Source organism: Vanacampus margaritifer, chromosome 9 (assembly GCF_051991255.1).
Source record: "Vanacampus margaritifer isolate UIUO_Vmar chromosome 9, RoL_Vmar_1.0, whole genome shotgun sequence".
Taxonomy (NCBI): Eukaryota; Metazoa; Chordata; class Actinopteri; order Syngnathiformes; family Syngnathidae; genus Vanacampus; species Vanacampus margaritifer.
This window is the reverse complement of record NC_135440.1, coordinates 24,665,639-24,679,984: the sequence shown is the minus strand read 5'-3', so window position 1 is coordinate 24,679,984 and position 14,346 is coordinate 24,665,639. Positions and strand designations below refer to the sequence as shown.

At 40.7% G+C, this 14,346-nt stretch overlaps 1 protein-coding gene across 2 annotated transcripts in view; it reads right to left on the bottom strand.

Annotated features, from left to right (window-relative positions):
• grin2db (glutamate receptor, ionotropic, N-methyl D-aspartate 2D, b) overlaps positions 1 to 14,346 on the bottom strand; it is an 83,500-nt gene that overhangs the window by 33,631 nt on the left and 35,523 nt on the right. For both annotated transcript variants that reach the window (XM_077574777.1, XM_077574778.1), the window contains 3 exons: positions 13,150 to 13,478; positions 10,845 to 10,959; positions 1,053 to 1,258 (listed from right to left, as the gene is read on the bottom strand). In XM_077574777.1, the coding sequence (XP_077430903.1) occupies positions 1,053 to 1,258; positions 10,845 to 10,959; positions 13,150 to 13,478 (650 nt within the window). The remainder of the gene's footprint in view (positions 1 to 1,052; positions 1,259 to 10,844; positions 10,960 to 13,149; positions 13,479 to 14,346) is intronic.

Genomic DNA, 14,346 nt, shown 5'->3' with positions numbered 1-14,346 from the left:
TGTGACTCTCAGACTCCGACATTTGTCTCCAATGCTTACAAAACACTACAGACACTTATGTTCATGCTTTATGGTTATGTACTCCGGTTATGTATTTCTGGACTAAAGTCTTAGAAAAACTTTCCGCTATTTTGGACTCTAGGATACCTTTATCTCCAAACTTGTGTTTGCTAGGTGACCTAACAACAACTGACTTACCACATAAACAATTTCAATCTACACTTGTAGCCCTTACTATCGCTAAAAAAATAATTCTTGTTAACTGGAAAAATAAACAAACTCTGAATATCGACCAATGGTCTAACCTCCTCATAAATCACATTTTAATGGAAAAAATATCTGCCTCAAATAAAAACCAAATATCAAAATTTATAGAAACATGGTCTACGTATATAGAATTTTTTAACCTAATTCCGGTTACTTAATTCTGTCTGTTAGCGAGAGCCACTACATCGTGATAACTTACATTGATGTTTCTGCATTTGGCAATTTATTATTATATTACATTATTAGTATGGGATTTTTTTTAATGGGCTTTAGGTGAACTGATGAATACACACACGCTCGCACGCACGCACGCACACACACGCACATACACATACTCACCCACATACAAAAAAAAAAGTATATATATATATATATATATATATATATATATATATATATATATATATATATATATATATATATATATATGTGTGTGTGTATATGTATATATATATATGTATATGTATTTAAAAAACAAACAAAAAATGAAAACAAAAAAAAAAACATTTATTAATTTTTTTTTTAATTGATTTGTTGGTTTTAAAAAGAAAAAAGAAAAAGGAGAGCAATGATGATGTCAAATCGAATGAACAATACTGAGCTCTCCTGTAAAGAAGAAAAAATAATAATATTTACTCGAAAATAAGTGAAAGTTTAACATTTCAGTTATGTAAAAATTTTGGGAAACTATTTACTATAAATTTTTTTATTTTTTTTGTCAGAACTTTAAAACAAAGCTGTTCACTGCTTTGTTTGTTGAAACATCGCACAAAAAGGCATCAAACCTGGCATTGAGGGGCCGTCTGCAGGGCACAGAGTCTCGGATGCAAGTTCCAGACGCGGGGTCTGCCAGCTCCACGATGACGAATGGTCGTTCCTCCAGCGTGACAACACGCAGGTGCTGAGCATCGTCTGGAGGTTTCAGGAAAGGCCCGTAGCGGGACCAGGCCGGATATCGCAGTCTCAGTACGCCATTCTCCCACCAGCCTACCTGGGAAGACAGATAAGCAGAATGAAACAGAGGCACAATTGCACCGGTTTGCATCATATTTGCTATTTCTTAAAAAGACAATGGATTTAGTCATAGAGTTGACACGCAAATTAGAAGAAAAATGAGAATGCTACTCGGGTTTTTGATCCCAATTAAAGAATATATTTGGCTGGGTGTAAAATGTGGCTTCAAACACTTTTTATTGTCACTCTGTAATATGAATTAAGCAAAGTAATGCTACAATGCACAAATAAGAGTTAATGACATTCAAAGGCAAAGCAAAAAGAACAAAAGTAACTTATTAAAATTACTAAAAGAACATAGCGTACATTGACAAGATTCAAACACATTTACAAACAATATTTAAATACATTCTAAAGAAAATGAAAGAAATAAAAAGTAGCTTTTGGAAATTACAAAAAAAAAGACCATTGAATAGTGAAACTGATTTCTAAAAATAGTAAAGAATTTAATCAAAGGGATGTTAAAAAAAAACCAACAACACTGTTTTTAACTTGGATTTAAAAAACAACTTTCCATTAATGAGCAGGATAACAGCTAAATGCTGCTTCACCATGTTTGCATGTAACCTACTGCATTTTTAACGGGATAGACCGTGCCGATATTGGGCACTTTGGTGAATATCGGTATCGGCCTTTTTAAAAAAAATCTGACGGACGATAAAAGGTCAATCTAAAACCATTTTAATCTCAGGGAACTATTTATTGACACTTTCAGTTAACTTTATAAGACATGCCGCTCACCCTGGGAACCTTCTGAACCTTTTGTTTTTGTTCGGCATTAAAACAAAGAAATGTAAAAGTTTAAGATTTCAGGTATTTAATAATAATAATAATGCATCAGATTTATATAGCGCTTTTCTTTCTTGAAACTCAAAGACACTTCACAATGGATACAATATTCATGCACTCACACATTCACACTGTGGTGGCTATTTAAGTAGCCACAGCTGCCCCTCCGCCCCCCACCAAACATTCACACCTTTCCATACACCAGGAGGCAATGTGTGTGAGGAGGGGATCGAACAGCCGACCTTCTGGTTACTGAACGACCATCTCTACACCCTGATCCACGGGCAGATTTTGAAAAAAATATTTACTGAAGAAAACTATAAAGGGTATTTACTTGTTTAAGTTTCCATTTAACTTTTTAAGATGGACTGATAACCTTGGGAGCTCCCTGAACATTTTTTATGGAAATTTAAAATTAAGTCTATTGTCTTAGATATATATATATATATAAAAAACCTTCTACATTTTGAAAACTCTGGAAAAATTGCTCAATAAACATGCTGAAGAAGACATTACAACAAAGTCAAGATTGGCATTTGTATTCTTACAATTTTTTTGATGCCAATATTTACTCCCCCTTTTTACTGGAAATGAATATCGGCTTCAAATTTGGGTTATCGGCCTCCTTGACTAAACATATCAGCCTATCGCTATCATTAACCTATAGTCCGTACTTTGCTTTTAAGAAATGTTTTCTTCACTTGGAGAGTTTTGACAGAGTCGTTTTTCAGCGAAAAGAGGAACAACGATAGCAATAGAAAGTGACTCAACAGTTGCACTCAAAGGCAGAACACCAATCATTGTATGAGATTGCTTCATTTCATCCTCCTTATGCTACGAAAATGAACTTGTACAGAGCAGCTACGTGGCCACAAAATGACCACTGAGATTAATGACCATCTTTGTGACAGTCTGAATAAAAAAATGAAGGTTATTATCGCCATAAAGGTACTATTTACTGCAGGCATAGCCGTGCTGGTAGTTTCCATTATATTGTTACAGGTGTCGGTGCCATTCGCTTTACGAATCTAAATTATAATTGACATGCCGTGTTATGCTGGACGGGCCGCAATTACCTGGCAAATTCATGCACATGCAAAGGCTACGCTGATTGATGGCACCAGACTCGTAATCCAGATTTGTTGCACTCATCATGCATTGATATATTGAGCCGCATAATAATAACGTTGACGTTATGGCTGCGAGTAAAATGTAATGCAGATACACGTGAGGGCACAAGAAATGGCTCCTTGATGTCATTTTTCGAACAATTCAAGTATCATACCAGCAACATGTTCCAGTATCAGCGGCTCAAATGTGAAAATTGGATAAAACGTGTAACCCCACCCCTCAAGCCCGTGCGTGCTTCATTTAAAATGTATCTGTTGCAATTAAAATCTAACACTTCAATCATAGTCTGAGCAAAGGACCTCTCGGGGACAACATGCGTTAAGCCTATCTGGGCCATTAGCCAGCACCCGCCGCGCTGCGCACTGACTCATGTGTTGCTTTGTTCTTGGTCACAATTGCATGGTTTGTATGAGCTGCACATCGAAAAATAAATCGGGATTCTGGAATTTTCTTCACTTGGGTGCTAAAAGCGAAACAAACTTTCTTTCTGAGAAATGTTTCGGGCTATACGAGATTATTTTTACCTGTAACAAGAACACCAAAGTCTCTTCTCCATTACAAATAAAACGCACGGAAGACATTTTAATAGAAGTTGCCTGAACAAATGGCCAAGAAACACAAGGAATATTTTGTTGCAAAAATAGTACGCTACTGCTGTGTTTCTCTATTTTATTTTATTTTTTACACAGAGTACCAACTAAAAAAAATAATTAGCGCTCCAAGTACCGCCATAATGACCAACATTATGCTAGCGTAGTAGGCCTGAGGGTTATTCAACAACAAAACCAACCATAAACCATAAGCCACTGCAACAGCAGTTTCGACATTAACACTGTGCTTAAATACGTGAAAAGAAAAACACCTATACTTAAATAATGATACAATTATTGCACATAAAAAGGTAAATAAAAAAACATACCTAAATAAATGCTTAAAAACAAACTAATGGAAATATATTAAGCTTAAAAAGTTAAATACAACTTAACTGAACTTAGGCAATAATTTATTCAAGCAATAATACACTGTAAAAAGCACAACTTGTATTTTTTGGGCTAAAACAGTCATTTAAAATATATACATTATTGATATGTATGGCAACAATGTTAGTTAGCACAACAAAACAAGCAAGTTGCTTACTCCAAAGCAATTTGCGGAGTTCCTTCAATTACATCCAAATTTATTTATATATAAAAAGTCAACTCAAAGTGCTGTCTAATGAAAACATCCATACTAAAAAAAAAAAAAAAGAACACACCCACTCGCCCCAACATCCCCATAAGCACATCCATGTGCGCACACACACAGAACCTGAGAACAATGTAGAAAGACATGGCGGGGCACAGAGAAAACATGTGAGGAAAACCACCCAAATGAAGAAACACTGGAGCTAAAATCTAAAAGACAACTAAATAGAAAGATCTAAAAGCTAAAAGACAACAAAATAAAAGGCTAAAAGCAACGCTAAAGGACAATACGATAAAAGGAGCTAAAAACTAAACGACAGTATAAAAGATTCAACGAGATCACTTAAAAGTCAAACTAAAAGGAGAAAAAAAGTACATTTTTTATCTGTTTCTGTTTTGCAACAATTAACATTAGAATATAGCAAAGTTTCTTCATTATTCACAAATCTGTTAAAAACTGGGGGAAACCGATTGTTGCAACATGGCCCTGGTTAATCTCTTATACTCTGCTGCCAGCTGTTGGCCGTTTCCATAACTACTATTGCTTTAAGCATTCTCTTCAGTTCTGAGGCTGGATCAAAGCCTTGTGTATGCTCTAGCACAGAGGTGGGCAATCTCGGTCCTCGAGGGCCGGAGTCATGCAGGTTTTGGAGGTTTCTCACTTCCAACACAAGCTGATTCCAATCAACAGGATCGTTATCAGGCGAATGCAGAGCTTGCTGATGAGCCTGATCATATATCAGCTGTGTTGGAGAAGGGCAACATGCAAAACCTGCAGGACTCCGGCCCTCGATTCCCACCTCTACTCTAGCATAAAAAAAACGTATAAATATGTCTTTGGGAGCATGGCAATATTTAAAATGGAACATATTTGGGAGCAAATGAGTTGAAAGGTTGCTGCCAGAGGACCTCCGGATATGCGAGAGTTGATATGATAAAAGCAGGTCAGATAAATAAGATGGCCCAAGACAATCAAGTAATAGCAAGAAATATCTAGCGAATTGTTGCAAACATGGTGTTCTAGCGTATTAAAACATTAAATGAGATCTACTGGTATTCTTCTCCCATTTGTAAAGCTATACTGTACGATTTTATTCACTCATTAAAAACCAAGACGTCAGGCCCAATCCTTTTGTCCTACTCATTACACTCAACAGTGTAAAATATATAAATGCAATAAATGTGGCTAGCACAAAGTAAATTTGCTTCAATTAGTCCACACTTGACACCGCACTTTACTGAGTTTGAGTTAAGCAAGTCCGGCTACACTCTGGCTCTAATTTGGGTTCATGCTTCCTGTGGGTGTAACAGTGTGTAATGTCAAATGGTCCCTTCTGCTGAAAGAATTTCAATCTTCTTTTTTTAAACAGCCTATTGTGTGATGCGAGCGCAATGCCAAATGGCTCTTGAATAACTTTCCGCCTTAACTCGGACTGTATTTGAGTGTTGGATAGGGCTGATTGCCAGCCGTAATCAGCTGAAGAATCTGCACTTTTTTTCTTTTTTCTTCTTTACAGCCAGTGTAAATGTGTTGGGTTCCGCTCGACCACTGTGCGCTTGCTGGTGTGCAAAGAAACGAGTGAGGCTGAGGTGGCTCAGCGGCAGGGAGAAATCTCCATCCTTGTCAATTTGCCTCGGTTTGATGGATGCGTTTTTATGCCCCCGGGCGCCGGTCTGCTCGAAATGCATATTCACCACAGAGCAAGCTTTAAGATTCATTGATGCTTTGAGCTTGCGCTGCTTTGTTTGCTCTGTTGCTTTCAAATGTGTGCATGTGAAATCCGCATTCTTGTTTGCCTCTTTGTATTGTCATATATGATTGTGTGGAATGCCAAGGCTCTGGAAAGCAACCACATTGAGTCTTGCAGCATCACTTGACAATTGTGCATGTTCACCTGATGATAAAAGTCACCTTTAAGCGTTGCGACAAGCGTGACTAATGCGACATCCACAATGTTTTTTTTTAAGGGGTATGCTTATGTACAGTAGGCTGAGGGGCATATACACAAGAATACATGAATATAGTGGAGACGGAGTTTACAGTGGCTGCTTAAGCGGGTTGAGAAAAGCCTGGCAGATTTGCGCACACTGTCTGCAAGTCAAACATTGACGGCGAGAGGAGGCTGCTACACTGACAGCTTGGCACAACCGCCACAGCCGAGCAACAGGCATTGAATCAAATCACAGCCAGCACAGAAATGTATGTGTTCTCAACGACAGTATTATTCAGGAAATATGGTCAGGGTTATAAAAAAAAACAAAAAAAAAACGTATAAGGCACTGGAAACAGCATGCATAAGGGATAGACAGAGTAATTAGTAATGAATTCTGACAATTGTGTTGATTGTTTTGGTGCAATTTGATGCAAAAATTTGGCTGCAACCAATAATGATGCTGTTGATTCTAATTTGCTGTCAAAAATCTACTACTGTACATCTATGCAGATCTCTGCTATAATGCACTCCAAGCATATCAGAGATTGTCCAATATATCATTCGAATAGAAAAAGGAGTTCAGACCAGAGAGAAATTTCACCCATCCCTTGATAGCAACCATACGGACCGATCACAAGTGAATACAGTAAGCCCCTGTTTAATTGTAAGGGATACATTCCAGCGGACCACGCCCGTGACGAAATTGTGGCTCCATGCAAGATTTCAGTTCGGGGCCCTCTAACGATTGTATTTCATGAGCCAAAACTTTTTGGGGTCGATGGGGGGGATGCGGATGGAAATTTTGTTGACATGTCAACAGCATATCGGAGCGTTTACACATGATGGCCCAGGCCAAACAGAGGTCTTTTCCGTGACCTGAAATTATTTTGTTGACAGGGGTTGGAGGAAGTCGGGGTGACGACCTATTCTTGCGGCATCCACCCAACGTTTTTCCAATATTGTGCAATCCTAGTGTGCTTGCCACTAGTACACAGATTATTCTTGAAATAAATATGTAATTCTTTACCAATACTGAAAGCACTGACGTCAACCAAGGCTGTTTGTGCCATGCAACAAGTGCTGCCTTGAACAAACAACAATCAATGAATTCGTAATGTTCCCTATTGTCAATCATGGGTATTAATGCCCTACCACTAATGTATAAAACCGTTGCATTCCCCCCGGGAATTTAAAAACACTGAACGTTTTCTGTTTTGTATCTAAGAAGTACTATACCTTCTGTCTCTTTTAAGTGGTGACTTTAAATGCTCATCAACGTTGTGTAAAAATCATGGAGCATCTGTGCGCTTCTCCCATCACTTAACGGCGCCTCGCTGATGCCTGACAACCTTCAGTAGCCGCGTTTCAGCAGCCGAGGCGGGACCTTCCTGCAGGGCTTTAGGTAATGGTGCAGTCATTGTAAAGCGAACATTAAATATTCAGCGAGCGCCAACAGTGTGGATGTGCATCGTAGGCAGATACCAGGCTCTTATCCGCTTTTTTGTGTGTTTGTGTGCAGTCGGATCCAGGCGAGGGGGGAGTGCGCATACAGATTGCGCTCTCATTTGTGTGCATACGCACATGTCTGTGTCAAGGCGTGCGCGTGCGTGGGCGGGTATGGTACCCTTGGTTTGAGTCGAAGGACCTGCGTAGGAGCATCTAATTGAAAGGGATTTCAGAGATGTGGCAGGAGTCAGCAGGTGACCGCACGCAGTGACTGGACTCTGGTGGGCTGTTAAGACCAGCGGGGGAGCCGAGAACCTCCAATGTCTTTATTTGTGCTTGTGCGCATATACTGTACTGTACTGTGCGGTCTTTGGTTCCTCGTTTAGAACGACGTTGGCGATCATGTTGACAAAATGAGGATGGCTCCGTTTTTTTCCAACTAGCGTGAAAACAATAGTCGGTCGTCATACTGGAAGGGAAACATGACAAGGCTTTGTAAAAGAAACGCCAGCTATGTCGAACCATATGTCAAGCGGAACATACACGCAATCTATACGCACAGCAATTTGAATTCCATTTGAAATGTAAGATGCAGGCAACAAATGAGAACAATCAGCGTCTACTGATCAGAGCAGCTTTCTCTTATTTCTATCAAAATGAACCTTGAAAAAAGAAACGTCTCAGTACATATTTATGACTACAGCGCGGCAATTTGTTTCTTATTGATTGAAGAAAAGGTGCATTTTGCACCAGAATACAACTCTTGCATAGTCGTAATGCCACATTGCAAGCCTTACTGATGACTGTAATCATTCTTACACTACCAACAGGATGAACGCGACAACATTTGGAGCATAAACAATTTGTCAGCACCTGAGGACAGACATTTAATTATTTTCGCTGCCGCTAATGCTACTCATGTTTCAGACTCTTGCACACGCAATTTATTTCTTTTAATTCCCGCAGAAGGTGTCAAGTGCGTGACACCTTCAAATGCTTCAAATGCCAACGCCCCAAAGGTCGTACAGTTGTCGTGCAAAAAGGTCGGAGCATTGTCATGCATGAAGCTGAATGTGATCTGAGCTTAGTTCAGCCAGCATTAAAAACAATGCAATGTGAATTCACAGATTTTTCTGAACACATAGTAAATGTTGGAAGATAAATGCTGAAAACATGTGCTCATCTGTTTTTCATGTTTTCAGTGTCCTGATTTTCTGACCGCTCCTCTACTATGTAACAACTTGAGCACCTTCAGCGGATATCTGGCTAGCTAGCTAGCTATGCCAACACCCCGAAAATGCATCTTCCCTTTGGATAGTCCGCTGCCGCAGTAGCTTTAGAGCGCCTCATTGTCTGCTGTGAGTGCACACGTCACACAGAGGGGGGAAAAAAGGAGTACTAGCTGCAGCTAACTGCCGATTAGCTAGCTTCTATTAATGCTATCATGTACATTATACTTGATAAGTACATGATTTATCATATGTATTACAGTAGAGATAAACTATTTTAGTCACTTGCGACAAAAGGCCATTTTTATTATTGCTCCCTTTTAATGTATCATTAAAGATAACAGATTAACAGTTTAAAGAGTGTTTCACCAAACTAATATTGCAGTGGTTATTTTTTTTAACGCCTGTATGGCTGTTAAGAAGATTAAAATGTTTCTTTCAAATTGCCTGCACAGTTAATCAAGCTTTTATGATGTCAGTTTAACCTTGGAATGGACTAAATCAATTTCCAAATTAAATTCGAAAAAAAATGGAGATGGACCAGCCTCCCTACAAAGATTGGGCCGTACATTTTTAGGTTCCCTTGTACAAAATGATCAAACCGTTAAGTTTTCTGACAGCCCAAGTGCAGATACAGAAAGACCGCAGTGAAAAGATGCAGCCGGCATCGCTCGACCGCCTTGGGCACTTGGAGAAATATTGAACTTTACGTGAACGTAAACCTCTGTGACCTTTCCGATTCTCACTGTCAGGTTTATGTTTCTACATGCCAATGCTGCATGCACAGAGTTGTTCATCCAGCATGTAAGGAAATAAACACACAAGAACATCAGCACAAATTCTCCTCTGGCTGCTTTTATGCCCTCGCAGCTACTCATCAAGGGCAACATCACAACAACATACGGATGTCAAATTCACTGCTGTTAAATCTGCTCTCTTTCCTCTTTTTCAACTGACATTAAAGACCCTGTCAAATAAATTCTGAAATTTGTTTCTTAATACCTATACATTATACATAAATGCTAAAATCGTGAAAATACGGACATTTACACAGGACTGATACTGAATTGTGGAGATATTTTTGCGATTTCTGTGTTTGTACATTTTTTGGGGCATTGCTAAAATGTGTGTCCATGAGTCCCACCTCTGCCACTATATAACAGCTGATATAAAACCTCAGTACCTTCCTTTTCATCAGTTGGTTATCTGAGGTAATTTCAGGTTTTCTGCTACTAAAGTGTGTAGGTAGCTAGCCAGCGAGCTAACTATGCTTACACTCCAAAAACATTCTCTGAATTCCATGCTTTACAAAACAGCACTGTGAATTTATTTAAATTCCCAAGCAAAGATTAGGAAGTAACGCCACAGATGAGCCCGGCGACCATCCGCCGGCCAAGAGCAGCCCCAGGAGCCATTTAGCTCGCAAGCTAGCTGGTGGCTAGGCTAGTCCCTCTCATCATCACATGGAAAGCCCCAGTGCGACAAATTCTAACCACCTGAGGCTTTAAGCAGATATCTTTTTGTGGCTCAGACATATTATATAGTAATGTGTAGGTGTTGAAAAAAAAAAGGCTGTTTGATGAAGTAACATCCATTTTTCAGTCGTGTTTGGTTTGCTTAGAGCGTTTGAGAACGGAGACTAATGGTTTGATTTTTCATGTTTTTTAAGCATCACTTTTTCTTTTCATTCAAATTTGGTAGTGTTGTTCACAACACTTTTTTTCCGAGTGTTAAATTTAGAAGACTTCACAAGGACATAAAACAACTAGATGGAGCTTTTCTTGCTATCAGTGATCAGACGTGCACACACACACACACACAAGAAAAAAAAGCTGATGTCATGTCCTTACATCTTCCCATCCTCTGCCAGGTGTCCAGGAAATAACATCCAGGAAAGGATTGGCCAGGTATCCGTCAGCGTTGAAGGAGTAATCTCGGCCACCGAGCGTGATGTTGCTGAAGTACCTGTGTGGGTACACGCGCAGGAGACAGGGAGAGACGGTGAGATTATAAAAGCAAACACTTCCTGTCTGGTGGCTGTCAGACTTCATTTGGTGATTAGATCTATGCTCAACTATTCAGACGTAATGTTTTGCAGGGATTTGGACTGTGAAGTGACTAATAAGTTCTTTTGTCTGATAATCCCGCTGGACGGACGTTTTAATTGTCTGTTGGTGTTGAGATGCCGGCTTCAGAGCTGCTATGTGGGGCGGCGGGCGGCGTGTAGTTGCAGAAACTGAACGGCAGATAGCAGTGCGAATAAAAATGGCAAGGAGAGCATCATCTGTTGCTGGACGTAGTTCATAAGCAAATGAGAGCAATCTATTAATCATTCCCCTTTAATTGCCACACTTGCGCTGTGATTCATTTACAAATGTCATGGCAAATAAGATAATAAATTACATCTTTGCCTCATTTTCCTGCTTAATCCATCCTTACAATGCGATGTTGGCAGTATCTAGACGGAGCGAGAATGATTGGCATTAAAAATGAACGGAGATGATAAGCACGACCACTTGGGCTACCTGTTAGAGTGCGCCGCTGTCTGTTTGCACAGGCTATGAGGAATATATTAAAGGGGGTCATTAATATACATGAGACATGGTCTGCTTGCTACAGATGCCTGGGCAATTTTGCCAACTCACAACCAGACACAGCAACATCTATTTTGCATGGAGTGTAGCCAGCTCCAAAATTCAGATCTCCTCTTTGTGCCCGCACTGACGCTCAAGTTCGGTGAGTCCACCCGTATTCTTTCCAGCTCCTCCAGGCACACCACCAACTCATTTCCTTGCACCTGTTGTTTTTCTTTTTTAAGACAAAAAAAAAGGTTGTGCTTTACTTTGACTAGTTTGGGCGACGGCTGCCGCCTTCCTCAGAAGCCGTCAAACTGACAGTTGTGACGTGTCTTATCAGCTGATGTTCCTGGGCGTAGCTGTCATGTGACGCTCCACGCCGACTCCGCCCTCCGTCGCTCGATGATCTCCAGAGAAGTGGATCCCATGTGTGGGAAAGTTGAAAAGATCCTTGGTTCCCCGTTTAGTGTGTCCGGTCCGCGTTTCCTGATCTCTATTACTTCTTTTATCCATCTTTCGTATTTTTGTTCTTCTGTTCCAATGATGCTTGCTTTGTCCCAGTCCATGATGTGGTTTTCTCGTTTGCAGTGATCTGATATGGCGGATTTTAGTTTTTTTTGTGTTGCCCTTTTCTTTTCTGCTCTGGTGTAATGTGATGTATTCCTTTTGGTGTTCTTTTCTTCTCATGTTGAAAGATCTTCCTGTTTCCCCAACATAGGTTTTATTGCAGGTTTTGCAGGGTATTTCATATATTACATTGGATTTATTGTCTGGATGTATAATGTCCTTTGGATGCACTAATTCCTGCCTTCGTTTTTTTGTGTGGCTTAATTATTGTACCTATATTGTGTTTTCTTATTGCTCGTTGTGTTTGTCCTGACACCTCTAATATATGGTTAATAAGCTGATGAGACGCTTCACAACTGTCAGTTTGACAGCTTCTGAAGAAGGCGGCAGTCGTCGCCGAAACTAGTCAAGGTAAAGCACAACATTTTTTTGTCTTAAAAAAGAAAAAACACAGGACGATATAGATTTGTGGACAAGATGCATTTTTTTTTTAGTAATTTCCTTGCATTCTTTTTTAAACAACAACTCTTTGTGTGGGGTTTTCTTTTTCACCCAATTGTTTTGGCTTAAAGAGCTAACCCCAAAAGTTGTTTTGTGCCCTTTTTGACCATATTTGTTTTTGTTTTTTTGACCCAACTTGTTTTCGAGAGCAAGTACACAAGTAAATGAAATAAAACAATTCATGAATGTTGGTCACATCCTTTACTTGGGTCATTTTGTATTTAAAAAAACAAACAAAAAAACAGAAAAACAAAGTTTTGTGGGATATTTATTAGGGTTGGGTCAAAATGAACTCTCTTAAGACAGTTGGGTCAAAAGTAACCCAATTATGGATCAAAAATGGACCAATCCACTTTAAGGGTCAATCTGACCCAATTTTTGGGGTTGTTTTGTGGGTTATTCATTTTGACCCAACTTTTTGGGTGACGTGAATAACCCAAAACGTTGTTTCGCTCCCTTTTTTGACCCAACTGTTTTTAGAGTGTTTCATCCAAAGTTATCTCCTTCTCACCTCATCCTGCCCCGCATTCTCTGAGTCTGATTGGCATCCGTCGCGCAGTTGGTGACAAAGTTGGGCCCGCCCGTCGTCCCGTAATCTTTGCGCATGGCCACGGCCCCGTGCGTCAGCACCGACACCCCTCGCGCGATCCTGCGGCGGGGCTCGTCCCGCCATCCCTGGGGCCGCACTGCAAACACAGCCCTGGGCAGGTTCTCCATGCCTAAACCTGAGAGAGCCGGCCCCACGGCGAACCACATGTGCGACGCGCCGGCCTGACCCGCCGACCAGGCCGCTCGGAATACCAGCTCGGCCTCCTCCTGGGAGCAGTACAGCAAGCGGACCTGCAGGACAGCAGGAAAGCGGGGAGGGAGCAGGGAGGAGGGCAGACACACACACACACACACACACATACAAGCTAGTGAGATAAGGAGGGGACAGGGGAGACACATGGAGAGAGACAGGGTTGGAGAGGTAAGGGAGAAAGACAGAGCTGGAGCAGGGGTGCACCTGAACAGGAGGGGAGGCGGAGCTTGGATAGGCAAGGCCATATTGAGAGATATCAAAGGTGTCGGGTGAGAACAGGAGGAGAGACGGCGGTAAAGTGATGTGATAAGCTCGAGCAGGTGTATTATTCAGAAAGCAGAGTGAATGGAAGGAACTAATCGGAGATGGGAAAACCTAAGTCATTACTGTGAGAATGGAAACGGGGGAGAACATTTGTGGGAAAGGGAAAGCAAAAGACGACACTTTGGTCAAATCGCGGCCTGGAGAGATTTTTGTGTAAGATGGCGTGAGAGGATGCTGTGAATGCTATGAATAAGAAGACAGAAGGAAGACAACAGTGGGGAAAAAAAATCATCAGCAATAGCATAGGAGCTCCGGGGGATGGACAGGAGGAGGGTGGAAATTGACCAAAAGGGATCTGTAAAGGGTTCGAAGCGGATTGAGAGACTGAAAGCACATTTTGAGAATTGCACCTTCATTGAATTTTCAACTGTAATGGTTTGGCAAGACAATCATGCCTGCATGCCAGTAAACCGCCAGTGAATTAAGCAGGGGATGTGAGTGACGGGGGGGAAGGAGGAGGAGGAGGATCGACGCTGAAATACAGAATGGGGGACGAAATTAAGAGAGGAAGGAGAGAATCTGTGTTATAAACACACACACAGAAAATGGAGAAAGAGAGGCCAGCGAGAGAAACACTGACGA